This window comes from Nerophis ophidion, linkage group LG23, assembly GCF_033978795.1.
Source record: "Nerophis ophidion isolate RoL-2023_Sa linkage group LG23, RoL_Noph_v1.0, whole genome shotgun sequence".
Taxonomy (NCBI): Eukaryota; Metazoa; Chordata; class Actinopteri; order Syngnathiformes; family Syngnathidae; genus Nerophis; species Nerophis ophidion.
Genome location: NC_084633.1, coordinates 42,766,373 through 42,786,021, shown reverse-complemented (window position 1 = coordinate 42,786,021; position 19,649 = coordinate 42,766,373). Strand labels below are relative to the sequence as shown.

Below are 19,649 nucleotides of genomic sequence, written 5' to 3'. Positions count from 1 at the left end.
GATATAAATACTGTATACAAAGTATATATATATATATATATATATATATATATATATATATATATATATATATATATATATATATCATATATATATTTCAGGAGTCATTTGGAAACTCTCTGGCTGTGTGTGTGCTCTTTAAATGAAGTTATATTAATGAATATATATATATATAAATGTGTGTGTGCTTTTGAAATGAAGTTTATATATATATATATATATATATATATATATCCATCCATCCATTCCTACCGCTTATTCCCTTTCGGGGTCGCGGGGGGCGCTGGCGCATATATATATAGTAAGTGTCTATTCTCTCAGTAACTGTATTATGATTTCCCTATCAAATTAATAAATAAGTACTAGAAAAAAAATGCCTTGGCTGTTGAGCGAATTATAAATGTATGTTAGTGTTCAATAAAAAAAAAAGAATGAAAAAGAACCGTGATATTACGAAATGTTCGTAATGTGTCACACAGGAAGTAGTCCGACACATTTTCACCACCATAATAAACACTTTATTCAAAAGAGCACCTCGCCTACATATTGGAGTCCAAAATAAATGCTGTATTCGACACCTAATGTTAAAGTTGTCCAATTTTAAAGTTTGTCAAAGTACAGCCCCGGTCAGCGGAAGTACCACAAGGTGGCGACAGCGGACTTGATTTTTTGTGTCTCGCTTCCTTCGGGGTGGTGGCCGCCGTGTTGCTTCGCTAGCTTCCCCAGCTTCCCCTTCTCAGGCATGGCAATGTAGGCAGATCCCATCCCGGAGAAAGTTGTGTTCAAGTGCTCCACAAGTTGCTGACAACCCGTCTCTCATCTTTGGAGGTTCTCAGCGACACTGACGACCACCGCGGGGACCTTTTCCTTTTGGGACTTTTTTGCGTAGCGGACAAAGGGAAGAGACTTGTGAGCTAACCATAGTTAGCTTGAGTCCGCTAACTTAGCATTCCTCCATCATGCAGGCCATCAAGTGTGTCGTTGTCGGAGACGGGTGAGTTCGCATTTTGTGCTAAATGAGGGCCAATAACTACTTATTTACTGGTGACTTCTTAGCCGGGATGCGAGAGAATGGCCGTGTGGTCACCTCGAGCTACGTGCTAACATGAAACATTTGTGTTTCCCAACAAGTTGGCTTTAGTCTTTGCTCAAAAGCAACGTTTTGCCTGACAAAAATGGCCAACTCACCTTCTTAGAGACAACTTTCACTCTTTACTATGTTCCTTTGTGCTTTCTTCCCTCTTCGTGTGCTAGTATGACAACGCCTTTTTTGGAGACTTTTCTAAAAACCTTCACGGCTGCCGTACATTATATTCCGTGTTGGCGCTAGGAATTTTCACAATGGGGTCCCTGAGACCCCATCAAGTCATAAAAATGAGGTCCCACTTTTCTGTAACCATTTTGAAAATGTATGTAATTCAACAGTTGGTGCTAGGAATTTTCAAAATGGGGTGCCAGGGACCCTATGAAGTCATGAAAATGGGGTCCCACTTTTCTGTAAACGTATACAACTGTGTTGGTGCTAGTAATTTTCAAAATGGGCTGCCAGGGACCCCACCAAGTCATAAAAATGGGGTCCCACTTTTCTGTAACCGTTTTGAAAACGTATATCATTCAACAGTTGGTGCTAGGAATTTTCAAAATGGGGTGCCAGGGACCCTATGAAGTCATGAAAACGGGGTCCCACTTTTCTGTAAACGTATACAACTGTGTTGGTGCTAGTAATTTTCAAAATGGGCTGCCAGGGACCCCACCAAGTCATAAAAATGGGGTCCCACTTTTCTGTAACCGTTTTGAAAACGTATATAATTCAACAGTTGGTGCTAGGAATTTTCAAAATGGGGTGCCAGGGACCCTATGAAGTCATGAAAACGGGGTCCCACTTTTCTGTAAACGTATACAACTGTGTTGGTGCTAGTAATTTTCCAAATGGGCTGCCAGGGACCGCACCAAGTCATAAAAATGGGGTTCCACTTTTCTGTAACCGTTTTGAAAACGTATATAATATAACAGTGTTGGTGCTAGGAATTTTCAAAATGGGTTCCCATGGACCCCATCACGTCATAAAAATGGGGTCCCAAGTTTCTGTAACCGTTTTGAAAACATAAATAATGTAACAGTGTTGGTACTAGGAATTTTCAAAATGGGGTGCCAGGGACCCCATCAAGTCTAAAAATAGGGTCCCACTTTTTTGTAACCGTTTTGAAACCGTATATCATATAACAGTGTTGGTGCTAGGAATGTTCAAAAGGGGGTCCAATTGTTGTTTAGTGTGGTTTCACTGTATGGCACATGTTTATGACAGTGTTGGCATTGTTCATACCGCCACCCTTAGTGTGACAGGTATGGCTGTTGACTAAGTATGGTCTTCATTCACTTGTACATTGGATGTTCAAAAGGAACATGGTGATTTAAATGGGTTATAATCATACACAATCACAGCTTTTTCTTGACATCTTCCATTTAAGACAATTCTCAGCGAAGTGCCAACACTGATGTGGCACCTTTTTGGTGGTCATACAGTCTTCCAAAAGCTAGGGCCGAGCGGTAGAAAATGGATGTTTGCTGTAGTGAGGGGAAAGGGTTAAAGGAGATATGTGACAAGGTGGGAGCTTGCACACGCTCATAACTTCTCCGACTGGGTGTGGTGGATACCACAGCTGCACAGTCATGCCTGGGTCTGTATTCATTCACCTTGATTTTGACACACCGACTTGCACACCTTTTGGCGGTTTCCTTTTCCTCTGAAACAGAGTTTGGCAACCCAAAATGTGGAAAGAGCCCTATTGGACTGAAAATACAAAAAAAAAAATCTGTCTCAAGCCGCAAAAAAATTAAAAGTCTTATATAAGTGTTATAATGAAAGCAACAAATGATGTGTCTAGCTATCAAAATTACATTGAAAATATTATAAGTGTTATAATGAAAGCAACAAATAATGTCTATATTAGCTATATCAGCCTACTATCAATATGACTTTAAAAGTCTTATAGAAGTGTTATAATGAAAGCAACAAATGATGTGTCTATGTTAGCCTACTATCAAAATGACATTAAAAGTCTTATAAGTGTTATAATGAAAGCAACAAATGATGTGTCTATATTAGCCTACCATCAAAATGACCTTAAAAGTCTTATAAGTGTTATAATTAAAGCAACACATTATGTAAGTGTCTATATTAGTCATATTAGCCTACTATCAAAATGACTGCTATCTAATCTTTGTTGGCAGAAATGTAATATTTGTTCTACACAGTTTCACAACATTGGAAAACATTAGTAAAACACAGGCTTCTCAGGGGGTGAAATAACTCCTGGAAATTTAATTGATTTATTACAATCTTTGCAAGCTGGGTAACATTTGCTGTGGTCTGGAACAACGTGGCACACAAAGGACTATCTGAAATGCAGCCAATATTACATACAGATAATATGTCATGACACATGAAAATATAAATTAAATACACAGAGGACATTAGTAAAGTAAATTAAATGAGCTCAAATATAGCTACAAACGAGGTATAATGATGCAATATGTACATACAGCTAGCCTAAATAGCATGTTAGCATCGATTGGCTTGCAGTCATGCACTGACCAAATATGTCTGACAAGCACTCCACACAAGTCAATAACATCAACAAAGCACACCTTTGTGCATTCACGCACAGAATAAAAAGGTTGGTGGACAAAATGAAAAAAGCAAGAGTGGCATAAAACACGTCTTTCTGTGGCAGCATCAGACAAAGTTGCACATTGCATACACTAACCTGTTCAGTGGCCTAGTGGTGAGGGTTTCCGCCCTGAGATGGGTAGGTTGTGAGTTCAATCCCCGACCGAGTCATACTAAGGACTATAAAAATGGGAGCCATTACCTCCCTGCTTGACACTCAGCATCAAGGGTGGGAACTGGGGGTTGAACCACCAAAAATGATCCCAGGGCGCGGCCACCGCTGCTGCTTACTGCTCCCCTCACCTCCCAGGGGGTGATCAAGGGTGATGGGTCAAATGCAGAGAATAATTTCGCCACACCTAGTGTGTGTGTGTGTGTGTGTGTGTGTGTGTGTGTGTGTGTGTGTGTGTGTGTGTGTGTGTGTGTGTGTGTGTGTGTGTGTGTGTGTGTGTGTGTGTGTGTGTGTGTGTGTGTGTGTGTGAGTGAGACAACCATTAGTACTTTAACTTTTTTTAACTTTATATGTAAACAAATTAGGGCGAGTTCAAGGACGGACAAAATTAATAGGACAAAACGGTCCTCGCCAAAAGAAGCATGTGTACTATAAACAGTGGGATTTCTAAAAATTAGGGAGGTTTGTGTCATGTTTGTCTTACAGAAACCATATTAAACCAAAAAATATATTTCCCCCCCATTTTTTCCATTTTCATACAGTTTTGAGAAAGTTCCAGGGAGCCACTAGGGCGGCGCTAAAGTGGCTCGCTGACCCCCGCCCTAAAATGTAGAGTCATGGACCAGGACCGCACCTCCACAAAACCACATTGAACATGCACTTAAAATGAATAAATGAATTGTTAGTCCACGGTGCTAAAGAGTGTGTATTTGTTGAGTAAAATACCAATTGATCACATTTAGAGCTTCCACGTCTGAAGCTGACAGATGGATACTTGGCAGTGCATGTAAATTTAGGTGATCAAAAATCCACAAGTAAAATGCATATGTATCGGTTGGAGACATCTCTACGCTGCTGATCCGCTTGAGATGGTTTCCTGTGTACGGGACTCTCGCTGCTGTGTTGGAGCCACTATGGATTGAACTTTCACAGTATCATGTTAGACCCGCTCGACATCCATTGCTTTCGGTCCCCTAGAGGGGGGGGGGGGTTGCCCACATCTGAGGTCCTCTCCAAGGTTTCTCATAGTCAGCATTGTCACTGGCGTCCCACTGGATGTGAATTCTCCCTGCCCACTGGGTGTGAGTTTTCCTTGCCCTTTTGTGGGTTCTTCCGAGGATGTTGTAGTCGTAATGATTTGTGCAGTCCTTTGAGACATTTGTGATTTGGGGCTATATAAATAAACATTGATTGATTGATTCATTGTTTGATTGATAATATCAGTGAAGAAAAATGTGCCTACAACTCAAAATACACTGCCGGTGAAATATAGAGATGTAAATCTCTTTGTGATCAATTCGCGTCACGATTCGTGGGTTGCAGTGCCATTTAAAAACAATTGATTTATAAAACAGAACCATTTGATGTAGTGGATGAACGATTACATTCTATAGTTAACATTTTTGATGGACACATTGTGTGTTGGCAGATAAACATCCCACACCAGGCGCAAATCCGCAATGCAAAAAAATATGTAGAATATTCCCTGGTCACTTTACGGTTCACATACTATAGTTTCAATGCACAGCAGACTTTAAATGACCATTGAGTACCCTTTTAACTTTTAATGTGACAATTACATGTGTTTGAAGCCTTTTAGGAACATCTATGGGAAGTGTTTGCTTTTTGAAGGGCTTATAAACACTTAATGCATCTTAAAATACTCAGCAATTGAATAGTGTGACGTTCCTACTTTGCGGAAATTCATCTACCACAGGGGGGTCTGTGACGGTGTAGTTTTAAAAAACAGGTCAGGAAAAGTACAAATATCCAGGTCTGTGAGGCAGAGGTTCCAACTGCTCTATGTTCCTAGCAAATGTTTTATGTGCATACCTTTGGACTTGCCCTCACATTGTGTTGAGGTCAAAATGGGAAGGTGAATTAGGAGTGGATTTTACATCTACAATTTACTTCTACTAGCTTACAGCAAAAGTCTTTTCAATTGAAAAACTTTTTCTTTTTTTTTACACGTAAGATTCAAGTAAAATCGTTTTTTAAATCTCAGCCATGTTGGAGACAATGTAACTCATTAAATTCACATACTCATATTTTTTTCAACTTTACAAAGCTAAAATCCGTTATGGGTAAAGTGCTGGAATATAAGATTTCAATGAGGTGAAGGACTATGTATTTGGGACCCATAGTGTCAGTTGTAGGGATAGAAGTTTATTATTTGTTTAACGTACTTTTAACAGCTCCCAGGAAATGCAGTCACAAGATCCTGGTAAAAAAAAGCTGAACCTCTAACTGACAAACAATGGCAGGTCATTAGCAATGAAATATAGACAATGGAGAAAATGACTCCAATAGTAAATCTGAGGGAAGACCCGTTCCAGAATAGAATTGATTTAGAAAAAATATCCATGATACTTATTCTTGGGAGATGATCAGCAACCTACTGGAAAAATATGTATGTTCTCACAAGCATGTTTTGTTATTTTGTTTATTAATGACTATTACCATAGTTTTTTTTAATAGTTTGTTTATAGGTAGGATGTAGTTATTTTACTATTTTTTTCCATTTCTTTTTTTGAGTGTGGATACTGTTATTTTTGTTTTCGGCCAAGTCTATTTACATTTTTTTCTTAAACTCCAATTAATAAGTAAAAATAAAAAAACTTCACGTAACTGCAAACTTGACATTTGATTGGCTGGTTTTGAGACCCAATCAAGTGCGTCAGTCTTAATTTACCTAAAGTGGAAACTTGAGTTATGAGCAACATTTTTTCTGCACTGAATTTTTATAGACAGGATTTGAAAACACAGCTCAGTGGTCTCCTGCTTATTGCGATTCATTGAGACCAGACATGACCACAATATGATTTCCACAAAGTAGAATTCTTACAAATAAATAAAAAATGTTTTAGAGTTTGACCATTAAATATTTTATACCTTTCTAAATATGTTTTTTTTTTTTTTTTTTTTACATTATTAGAGCCTTCTAAACATGAAATAACACTAATATAGTCCCTTAATACTCGTTTCACCCAATATCGTAGTCTTGAGTTTGTACTGTACTTATCGGTATCTCTGAGGATCCTCTAAGCCAGTGTTTTGCAACCTTTTTTGAGGCAAGGCACATTTTTTTGCGTAGAAAAAATGCAAAGGCACACCACCACCAGAAATCATTAAAAAACAAAACTCAGTTGACAGTAAAAAGTGGTCGTGGCAATCGTTGGACAGGACTTCAAAGCATAAGCAAGCATGCATGACTGTACTCTTGTCTCAAAGTAGGTGTACTGTCACCACCTGTCACATCACACCCTGACTTATTAGCACTTTTATGCTCTTTTCCTGTGTGAACTGTTTTACTTCTTGTCTTGTGCTCCTATTTTGTTGGCTTTTTCTTTCTTTTTGGTAGTTTCTTGTAGCAATATTTGTTGCATCTACTTTGTTTTTGTCCTTCTTTGTGGGGACATTGTTGATTGTCATAACATGTTTGGATGCACTTTGTGGACGCTGTCTTTGCTCCACGGTAAGTCTTTGCTGTCGTCCAGCATTCTGTTTTTGTATACTTTGTAGCCAGTTCAGTTTTAGTTTGGTTCTGCATAGCCTTCCTTAAGCTTCAATGCCTTTTCTTAGGGGCACTTACCTTTTGTTTATTTTTTGTTTAAACATTTAGTACCTTTTTACCTTCACGCTGCTTCCCGCTGTATCCGACATCTACAAAGCAATTAGCTACTGGCTGCCACCTACTGATTTGGAAGAGTATTACAGGGTTACTCTGCCGAGCTCCAGACCGCAGCGACACTCAACAACAACACATCATTTGCAGACTAGAATTACTACTTTGCAAAATATATTTTTTACCCAAATTGGTGAAATGAGATCATCTCCGGCTGGCCTGGGAACGCCTCGGGATCCCCCGGGAAGAGCTGGACGAAGTGGCTGGGGAGAGGGAAGTCTGGGTTTCCCTGCTTAGGCTGTTGCCCCCGCGACCCGACCTCGGATAAGCGGAAGATGATGGATGGATGGATGGATGGATGGATGGATGGAGATCATCTCCCACGGCACAGTGGTTGAGAAACACTGCTCTAAGCCAGTATTGTCAAACGTACGATCTGGCCCGTGAACAGGTTTGAGCCAAACAGCAAGATTAGTTTTGCAAAGTATAACAATTAACTGCAATTTTTGAATGGAAGAAAGTGCTGTTCTAAATGTGTCCACTAGATGTTGCAACAGCAATTCTTGTATCCCCTGCTGCCAATGAGTTTAACACCCCTGCTCTAAGCATGATTGCCATTGCCTGGCCACTGAAACACAAACACTATGTGAAAATACTTTGTCAGATTCTGGGTAATTCCTCTAAGTTATAATTGGGCTTTTAGTGCTAGAACCAACGACCAAAATGTTTCTGTACAAAGTTGGTGAACTTGACAGACGTAGCTACGATAGTTGGCTCTGATGTTAGCGTTCCATGTTAGCTTTGCGTGTCTGTGTTGTTGTTTCACACTGATCACAACAAAGATGTGTTGCTGATGTTGAAGATAAAGCGCACCAAATAGGATAGGTCATAGCACTGTTTTTTTAACCATAGGGCCAAGCCTATTGCTTGGCCACCAACAATATTATCTGTTTTGTCCATACAGACCACAGCAGGACACAGTTGTAACACACTTTTGGCAGTAATGACAATCTCACACAGAAGTCTGGAACTATAGTTTGAGAAGTTTAAGTACAAAAATGATGACTTAAGTGGTGACGCTGTATTTTCATTTGCACTTAATTTTATTGACAGTTTAAGAAAAAATGTCTTTATTAATTGGTTTATTTTAGCACTACATGTATGTAAAATTATTTTTTGTTCGATATGAGTCCCTTCTTATGCAGTATGTTTAGTTAGTGCTTATTTTTCTAATCAGTCTAAGCCTGAGGTTTATGTTTTAAATCAGGGGTGGGCATTACGTCGATCTCGGAGGGTGTGTCAGTCGATCTCAAGCCAGGCATTAAAAAATAGACATAAAAATAAGCAATCATCAATCATACCAAGACTTCACTTTCGTCAGTTGTTTGACATTCTCGGCACCCGAGGATCTTGTGAGATGACGCTGGCTGCTGCCAGCTCATATTTAAGAAAAAAAATCACTAACAGGGCGGACGCAGAGAAACACATTTTATTTCTAGAGACTCCGTACCTACTGTCAAAACTCTAAAGGCCGACTGCACAGTTCCTGTCTTCACCATGAAAGACCTGTTTCATCCTGCCTGTGCTAACAAAATAAGAGTCTCAGAAAGCTAGCAAGCTACGGAGTTTGATGCCAATGTATTTCTCCCCCGCCCTCAGCGACCGCACACTCACTTGCTTGCCCACCCGCACACTCACTGACGTCACTCACCTGCTGCCAGACATTAAAGGGCCACACACATATGCTACTCTCATAACAAAGTGTTTAAAAAGGAGTATGCAAGTTGGACAAATGAGATGCCAAATCCAACCACTTTCATGTGGTATTGGACAGAAAGGAGGACTTTTTTTTCCTCCATTTGAAAATGCGGACGTTATCAGCACCACTGTCTAATTCCAATCTATGCAAGTCATCAGAATCAGGTAATACACCAACTTATATTCTTGTCTTCATGAAAGAAATGAATCTATGTGTGTTAAACATGCTTGTATTATCATTAAACACCATTAACTTGTTAACAAAAATGTCTCTTTCATAAATAAATAAATATAAATTATAAATAGGAATGAGGTAGATCTCCTCGACTTGGTCAATTGAAAAGTAGCTCACCTGCAGAAAAAGTGTGAGCGCCCCTGTTTTAAATAAATAATATTTGTGATTAACACATGGTTTCATATCATTTGACAAGGTTGTTGTTAATTGTAAAACGGCATGGCTCGGATGGTAGACCGGCCGTACCAGCAACTTGAGGGGTTCCAGGTTTGATTCCGGCTCCCGCCATCCTAACCACGGCCGTGGTGTCTTTGGCAAGACACTTCACCCACCTGGCTCACAGTGGCACCTACACAGGTGTATGAATGTACAGGACTCTCTTAAAAAAGAGATTTTTCATCTCAAAAAGGACCTTTCTTGGGTAAATAAAGGTTGACAAAAAAGGTTAGATATAATTCGTAAGAGTAAGATGTGTGAATGTTCCAGCACAATCACACACATAGTTTTCTACACCAAAATCCATCTATTTATTTATTGTTATCCCTCTACTACTAATTCTCGAGATTTTGGCGCACTCTACTTTCGACATTTTTTTACCCGATTCAAACTGTTCCACTTTCTAACTCTTCAGCCTGTTGGGGAATAACAGGGTTTCCATTAACAAATTCCAAAAAAATCACAGAATTCCAGGTTTTCCAGGACATTTTTCCCTATTCAAAATTAATTGGCTGTTTTTCAAATATCCACCGTTTCCACATTTTTCAACCGATTCAAAGCATTCCACCATTCTGGGAATTCAAACTATCATTTTTCCAACTTAAAAAAACCCCCAGGATTTTCCCAAATTCCAGTTTTTCCAAATACCTATTTCCACCCTTTTTTCTGGCGACTGTTCTTCCCACATTTTTCAACTTACTTCAACCGTTCCACCGTCAAAACGTTCTTCTTAATTAGGACATTTTTTTTTTTTTACTGGAAAAATCCCCAAAATTCCAGGAATTCCATAATACCATTTCTCAATTTAACATGTTAATGCTTCAGCATTTCTCAACCCATTTGAAAAATTCCAACACCAACCATTTCAACTCATTCAGACCATTCAAGTTTTTTACAATTTTCCCAAAAATTCCTGCTTTTCCAGAAATTCCATATTTTTGGGAAATTCCCATTGAAATTAGGGCTGGGCGATATGACTTTTTTTTAATATATGGATATTTTTAGGCCATATCGCGATACACCATATATATGTGGATATATTGCCTTAGCTTGAATGGACACATATAATCACAGCAGTATGATGATTCTATGTGTCTACATTCAAACATTCTTGTTCATACTGTATTAATATATGCTACTTTTAAACTTTCATGCAGAGAGGGACATCACAACTAAAAGTGTATTTATGAAACAGTTATTGGCACAGTGGCACAAACATTCATGTCATTTCCAAAACAGAAAGTGCAAGATTGTCAGAGACATTTTAAAACAAGCTATGAGTGCACTTTTGTGCATGATGTCACTAAGATGACATATCAAAACACTAAATTAAAGTGCACTTTTTGTACAGAACAACACTACAATGGATTAAAACAAATAAAGTGCACTTTTGTGCATGATTTTGTGGGCTGGGCGTGTGGCACCGAATGGAGATGTTGACATGCCGAGTATGCAGTCTTCATTCTCTAGCAGGTGACTTTTCAAATGATGCTACACATTAGCAGTAATGTTATTTTTGGTAGCAACACTCTTGCCTCACACTTGACAAATTATGGTTGTCTGTTCTACATATTCCCACTTGAAGCCAAACCACCGCCAGACGATGGACCCCCTGCTGTTTTTATTGGGAATTAAAAGCCTACTGAAATTAGATTTTCCTATTTAAACGGGGATAGCAGGTCCATTCTATGTGTCATACTTGATCATTCTGCGATATTGCCATATTTTTGCTGAAAGGATTTAGGAAAGAACATCGACGATAAAGTTCACAACTTTTGGTGCTGACAAAAAAAGCCTAGCCTGTAGCGTAAGTAGCAGACGATGACATCACAAGTGTGGGGGCTCCTCACATCCTCACATTGTTTTTAATGGGAGCCTCCAGCAGCAAGAGCTATTCGGACCGAGAAAACGACAATTTCCCCATTAATTTGAGCGAGGAAAGATTATAAAAAAGATTCGTGTTTGAGGATATTGATGGCGACAGACTAGAAAAAAAATAAAAATAAAGTTTTAAAAAAAAAATGGCAATTGCATTGGGACGGATTCAGATGTTTTTAGACACATTTACTAGGATAATTCTGGGAAATCCCTTATCTTTCTATTGTGTTGCTAGTGTTTCAGAGAGTTTAATATTACCTGATAGTCGGAGGGGTGTGTCCACGGGTGTCTTGACGCCATGTCTCAGGGAAGTCAACGGCAGCTTTATGGAAGGCTCAAGCTCAGCTGATGTCCGGTAAGAGGCGACTTTTTAACCACAATTTTCTTACAGAAACCTGCTGGTTGACATTCGCTTGACCGGTCTGATCCATAGTAAAGTTTCACCTCCGGAAAATCTTAAACAAGGAATCACCGTGTGTTTGTGTGGCTAAAGGCTAAAGCTTCCCAACTCCATCTTTCTACTTTGACTTCTCCAATATTAATTGAACAAATTGCAAAAGATTAAGCAACACAGATGTCCAAAATACTGTGTAATTATGCGGTTAAAGCAGACGACTTTTAGCCGCGAGTGGTGCAGTGGTAATATTTCCTTACGGTCCGTAACGTCACACGCATTCGTCATCATACCGCGACGTTTTCAACAATAAACTCCGCCGGAAATTTCAATTTAGTAAACTAAACCGGCTGTATTGGCATGTTGTGCAATGTTAATATTTCATCATTGATATATAAACTATCAGACTGTGTGGTCGCTAGTCGTGGCTTTCAGTAGGCCTTTAATTCTTCCTTCATTTGTTACCAGATTGGCCCCTTCTTTTCCTCGTATTACCACTTGCATCACAGCTAACGTTACCCAGTCTGCTACCTCTCTGCTGGGCGACGTGTGAGGTGACAGTATGTGACGTGTGAGGTGACAGTATGTGACATGTGAGGTGACAGTATGTGACGTGTGAGGTGACAGTATGTGACGTGTGAGGTGACAGTATGTGACGTGTGAGGTGACAGTATGTGACGTGTGAGGTGACAGTATGTGACATGTGAGGTGACAGTATGTGACGTGTGAGGTGACAGTATGTGAGGTGACAGCATGCGACGTGTAAGGTGACAGTATGTGACATGTGAGGTGACAGTATGTGACGTGTGAGGTGACAGTATGTGACGTGTGAGGTGACAGTATGTGAGGTGACAGCATGTGACGTGTGAGGTGACAGTATGTGACGTGTGAGGTGACAGTATGTGACATGTGAGGTGACAGTATGTGAGGTGTGAGGTGACAGTATGTGAGGTGACAGTATGTGACGTATGAGGTGACAGTATGTGACGTGTGAGGTGACAGTATGTGATATGTGAGGTGACAGTATGTGACGTGTGAGGTGACAGTATGTGATATGTGAGGTGACAGTATGTGACGTGTGAGGTGACAGTATGTGAGGTGACAGCATGTGACGTGTGAGGTGACAGTATGTGACGTGTGAGGTGACAGTATGTGAGGTGACAGCATGTGACGTGTGAGGTGACAGTATGTGACATGTGAGGTGACATGTGAGGTGACAGTATGTGACGTGACAGTATGTGAGGTGACAGTATGTGACATGTGAGGTGACAGTATGTGAGGTGACCGTATGTGACGTGTGAGGTGACAGTATGTGATGTATGAGGTGACCGTATGTGACGTGTGAGGTGACAGTATGTGACATGTGAGGTGACAGTATGTGAGGTGACCGTATGTGACGTGTGAGGTGACAGTATGTGACATGTGAGGTGACAGTATGTGAGGTGACCGTATGTGACATGTGAGGTGACAGTATGTGAGGTATGAGGTGACAGTATGTGACGTGTGAGGTGACAGTATGTGAGGTGACAGTATGTGACGTGTGAGGTGACAGTATGTGATGTATGAGGTGACCGTATGTGACGTGTGAGGTGACAGTATGTGACATGTGAGGTGACAGTATGTGACGTGTGAGGTGACAGCATGTGACGTGTGAGGTGACAGTATGTGACGTGTGAGGTGACAGTATGTGACGTGTGAGGTGACCGTATGTGACGTGTGAGGTGACAGTATGTGACGTGTGAGGTGACAGTATGTGACGTGTGAGGTGACAGTATGTGACGTGTGAGGTGACAGTATGTGACGTGTGAGGTGACAGTATGTGACGTGTGAGGTGACAGCATGTGACGTGTGAGGTGACAGCATGTGACGTGTGAGGTGACAGTATGTGACGTGTGAGGTGACAGTATGTGACGTGTGAGGTGACAGTATGTGACGTGTGAGGTGACAGTATGTGACGTGTGAGGTGACAGTATGTGACGTGTGAGGTGACAGTATGTGACGTGTGAGGTGACAGTATGTGACGTGTGAGGTGACAGCATGTGACGTGTGAGGTGACAGCATGTGACGTGTGAGGTGACAGTATGTGACGTGTGAGGTGACAGTATGTGACGTGTGAGGTGACCGTATGTGAGGTGTGAGGTGACAGCATGTGACGTGTGAGGTGACAGTATGTGACGTGTGAGGTGACAGTATGTGACGTGTGAGGTGACAGTATGTGACGTGTGAGGTGACAGTATGTGACGTGTGAGGTGACAGCATGTGACGTGTGAGGTGACAGCATGTGACGTGTGAGGTGACAGCATGTGACGTGTGAGGTGACAGTATGTGACGTGTGAGGTGACAGTATGTGACGTGTGAGGTGACAGTATGTGACGTGTGAGGTGACCGTATGTGAGGTATGAGGTGACAGTATGTGACGTGTGAGGTGACAGTATGTGACGTGTGAGGTGACAGCATGTGACGTGTGAGGTGACAGCATGTGACGTGTGAGGTGACAGTATGTGACGTGTGAGGTGACAGCATGTGACGTGTGAGGTGACAGCATGTGACGTGTGAGGTGACAGTATGTGACGTGTGAGGTGACAGCATGTGACGTGTGAGGTGACAGCATGTGACGTGTGAGGTGACAGCATGTGACGTGTGAGGTGACAGTATGTGACGTGTGAGGTGACAGTATGTGACGTATGAGGTGACAGTATGTGACGTGTGAGGTGACAGCATGTGACGTGTGAGGTGACAGCATGTGACGTGTGAGGTGACAGTATGTGACGTGTGAGGTGACAGCATGTGACGTGTGAGGTGACAGCATGTGACGTGTGAGGTGACAGCATGTGACGTGTGAGGTGACCGTATGTGAGGTGTGAGGTGACAGCATGTGACGTGTGAGGTGACAGTATGTGACGTGTGAGGTGACAGTATGTGACGTGTGAGGTGACAGTATGTGACGTGTGAGGTGACAGTATGTGACGTGTGAGGTGACAGTATGTGACGTGTGAGGTGACAGCATGTGACGTGTGAGGTGACAGTATGTGACATGTGAGGTGACAGTATGTGAGGTGACAGTATGTGACGTGTGAGGTGACAGTATGTGACGTGTGAGGTGACAGTATGTGACGTGTGAGGTGACAGCATGTGACGTGTGAGGTGACAGTATGTGACATGTGAGGTGACAGTATGTGAGGTGACAGTATGTGACGTGTGAGGTGACAGCATGTGACGTGTGAGGTGCGAGTGACATTACAAGAGAGAGAAGGTGGCAAACTGATCACAAATGGAGGAAGAACAATTAATGCCCAAAAAAACAACAGGGGGTCCATCATCTGGCAGTGGTTTGGCTTCAAGCGGGAAGATATTCAGCAGACAACAGCAATATGCAAAGTATGCAGCAGAAGTGTTGCTACAAAAGCTAGCAGCACTACTAATTTGTTCTTTCATGTTAAAAGTCACCCGCAAGAGAATGAAGAAATACAAATATATACAGTTTTGATCAATTGACTTAGTTGTGATGTCCCTCTCTGCATGAAAGTTTAAAATGTGCATATATGAATGCAGTATGAAGAAGAATGTTTGAATGTAGACACATAGAATCATCATACTGCTGGCATTGTATGCATCAAGTGTTCATTCAAGGCTAAGGCAAAATATCCACATACTGTATATATCGTATATCGCGATATGGCATAAAAATACCGAGATATTAATAAAAGCCAATATCGCCCAGCCCTACCTCCAAGCTAAGTGCTGGAAAGAATCAACTAGTTGTCCAGAAAATATATGCCAAAATATACATAGCCCTTGTCTTTACTGGGACTACGATAGGTAATGAGGACTAAGTGTAAACCAGGGTTCCCCAACCTTTTTTCTACCAGGGACCGCTTTAATCTATGCATTATTTTCACGGACTGGCTTTCTACCTGTGGCAGATAAAACCAGCCAGAAAATGAGCACAAACAATTTGTCTTTGGCTACAATCTGGCGCATTAACATTTGACATGTCCATTAATGTGCTTTGTCCCAACAAGGTTATTGGTGTGTTTATAGGGGGACAGGCGAAAGTTAAGTGGGAGAAAATGCGGTAGTTTATAAATGAATGAATGTTTCTGTGCGGCCACAGTAGCTAATGCGTCACGGACCATTGGTTGGGGACCACTGGTGTAAACTAAAGAGCTGTGAGTCTTTGGGCACCCTGCCATTCGATTCAGAGTCAATTCTCAATTCAAAACGATACAAAAGCATTACTTTTTTTTTTTAGTAACATTGGGCGCCAGGTCTATGATAAACTATATTCCTCCATAACATGAATGCACAGCTGATACATTCCTACAGTGGTGGTCAATAGTCTACATCCACGTGTAAAGGACATCATGTCATGACTGCCTTCGGTTTCCAATCATTTCTACAACTCTTATTTGTTTGTGATGTAGTGATTGGAGCACATACTTGTTGATCACAAAAAACATTCATGAAGTTTGCTTCTTTTATTAATTTGTTATGTCTCTACTGAAAATGTGAGCAATCAAAAGTATACATACAGCAATGTTAATAATTGCTTACATGTCCCTTGGCAAGTTTCACTGCAACAAGGCGCTTTTGGTAGCCATCCACACAAGCTTCTGCATACATTTTTCACCACCAAATTGCTGCAGTTCAGCTTAATGTGTTGCTTTTCTGACATTGACTTGTTTCTTCAGCATTGTCCACACTCTGTGAAGGCCATTCTAAAGCCTTCATTCTAGCCTGATTTAACCATTCCTTTACCACTTTTGAGGTGTGTTTGGGGTCATTGTCCTGTTGGAACACCCAACTGCGTCCAAGACCCAACCTTTAGCTTGTCCTGAACAATTTGGAGCTAATCCTCTTTTTTCATTATCTCATTTAAAGCAGCAGTTCCGTTGGCAGCCAAACAGGCCCAGGGCATAATACTACCACCACCATGCTTGTCGGTAGGAGTGGTGTTCCTGGGATTAAAAGCCTCACCTTTTCTCCTCCAAACATATTGCTGGGTATTGTGGCCAAACAGTTCCATTTTTGTTTCATCTGAGCACAGAACTTTCCTCCAGAAGGTCTTATCTTTGTCCATTTGATGTCAGATGAAACAAAAATTGAGCTGTTTTAATCGCGATAAATCTGAAAATCTTTTTTTTTTTTGACACCCCTAGTAGAATACTCTATTTTGAGCCAGCAATGGTCAACAACAAGCTTGACACAGATGAATATCATCAGGTTCTCAATAGTAGTTAAAATATGAATGAAAATGAATATATATGTATTTTAGACATACTTAAACAAGTTACTGATCTCTTGTATTGGTACCAAGCTTGATGGAAATTTGACCCATGTCAAAGGTAAATGTGTTTTTTCTCCCCTATAGAGCTGTGGGTAAGACCTGCCTGCTCATCAGCTACACCACCAATGCCTTTCCTGGAGAGTACATCCCCACAGTGTGAGTATTTTCACCTCACCTCCCCACTTTATGCACAGTGGTCTTCCATTACTGTTACCGGAGAGATAAGGCTGCTTTGTCAAGGTGCAAATCTGGTGGCTTGCAGAACAGGTTAGAATGACATCACAAATAGATGATGGAACTTCCTACAGCGTGTTTGAGATTCTTGTTGCTTTTTAGGCCTGTAAAGTTGTAGTATGTTTGGATCGAGTGTGTGAAATTGTACTCCTTATATTCTTTTAAAATGACTTATAACAAATATCTGACTGACCTAATAGATTCTTTGGAACATCAATACAAATACTTATCGATGAACCAATGATGCACTTTAATTCATTTTTACTGTTTTTATTATTCATCATTTAGATTTTACACCTAATTGTCCAACGGTTAGAGGGAACATTTATTTTCGCGCCACCAATATTTGTTGTATTATCACAAATATATTTTTGAAAACATACACATATTGTATTTTTCAGAGTATAAGTCGCTCCGGAGTATAAGTCGCACCTGCCGAAAATGCACAATAAAGAAGGAAAAAAACATATATAGGTCGCACTGGAGTATAAGTCACATTTTTGGGGGAAATGTATTTGATAAAAGCCAACAGCAAGAATAGACATTTGAAAGGCAATTTAAACTAAAGAATAGTGAAGAACAGGCTGAATAAGTGTAGGTTATATGAGGCATAAATAAGCAACTGCTATGTTAACCTAACATATTATGCTAAGAGTCATTCAAATAACTATAACATATAGAACATGCTATACCTTTACCAAACTATCTCTCACTCCTAATCCATAAATCCCATGAAATCTTATACTTCTAGTCTCTTAAGTGAATGAGCTAAATAATATTATTTGATATTTTACGGTAATGTGTTAATAATTTCACACATAAGTCGCTCCTGAGTATAAGTCGCACCCCCGGCCAAACTATGAAAAACACTGCTACTTATAGTCCGAAAAATATGGGAGATATTCTGTATAAATGTTAGGGTGTAAAAATTAAAGCGTTAATTGATGTGATAAATTACAAAAACATTTCATTAATCATGCTATTTATTTTGACTGTACAAGCTATTTTACCTTAAAGGGGAACTGCACTTTTCACCATTGTGAAAGTCTTGGCGATGGATGTTTTTTGTTTTTTTTACATTCTAAATATTATATATATAGTGATAAAAAGTTACAAACTGTAAATGGGGTATTGAAGTGAAGTGAATTATATTTATATAGCGCTTTTCTCAAGTGACTCAAAGCGCTTTACATAGTGACACCCAATATCTAAGTTACATTTAAACCAGTGTGGGTGGCACTGGGAGCAGGTGGGTAAAGTGTCTTGCCCAAGGACACAACGGCAGTAACTAGGATGGCACAAGCGGGAATCGAACCTGCAACCCTCAAGTTGCTGGCACGGCCACTCTACCAACCGAGCTATGCCCCTTTTAGATTTCCTGTATTATATGTTATTGTTGGCGGTTTTTGAATGGTCATTTATTGGATGTTATGGGCGAAATAGAGGAGCTCCCTTTGGTATGGCTGTAAGCTGACTTTTATTTACAAGTTGGAATGCATTAAAAAAAACAATCCATCCGCCGTTGTGTCTTTCATAATGATTGTGATCAATAAGCAAAATTCCCCCCAAAAAGTGTAAACACCCTTTAACCGCTAGTCAGTGATCAGACCAACACATGGCTGAGTTAAAAAATGAGTGAGGTGACTCCGATTGGTGTGCTCGCTGGCCATTTTCAGGCCAAAATAATACAATCCAATCCACTTTATTTGTATAGCACATTTAAACAACAAGAACGTTTTCCAAAGTGCTGCACAGCCATGTTAAAAACAATATTAAAAAAAACAATATTATGCTCCACCAATGACTGAATAAAAACAAAAAACTAATGAATATAAAACAAATATGAAAACAAATATGATTAAAAACAATTTTAAAGGGTAAAATCAATTAAAACAGTAAAATAGAAATCAAAGTGTATAAAAAACACAGGACAGAGGAGCACACAACTCAGGTAGTGTTAAAAGCCAAAGAATAAAAGTGGGTCTTAAGACGAGACTTAAAAGAGTCCACTGTGGAAGCAGTTTGAACATGGAGGGGCAGAGTGTTCCAGAGCTTAGGGCCGACCACAGAGAAGGTCCTGTCTCCTCTGGTCTTAAGTCTGGTCTTGGGCACCACGAGCTGAAGCTGGCTCTCGGACCTCAGAGCACACGCAGGAATGTAAATTTGGATGAAGTCCAAGA

At 40.4% G+C, this 19,649-nt stretch overlaps 1 protein-coding gene across 1 annotated transcript in view; it reads left to right on the top strand.

Moving 5' to 3' along the window:
• Nucleotides 1-673: 673 nt before the first annotated feature.
• The window catches only part of LOC133541352 (ras-related C3 botulinum toxin substrate 1-like), a 28,906-nt gene continuing 9,930 nt past the window's right edge, over nucleotides 674-19,649 (top strand). Inside the window, exons 1-2 of the mRNA XM_061884730.1 lie at nucleotides 674-994; nucleotides 17,320-17,391. Coding sequence (XP_061740714.1) covers nucleotides 960-994; nucleotides 17,320-17,391 — 107 coding nt within the window. The 5' untranslated portion in view covers nucleotides 674-959. The remainder of the gene's footprint in view (nucleotides 995-17,319; nucleotides 17,392-19,649) is intronic.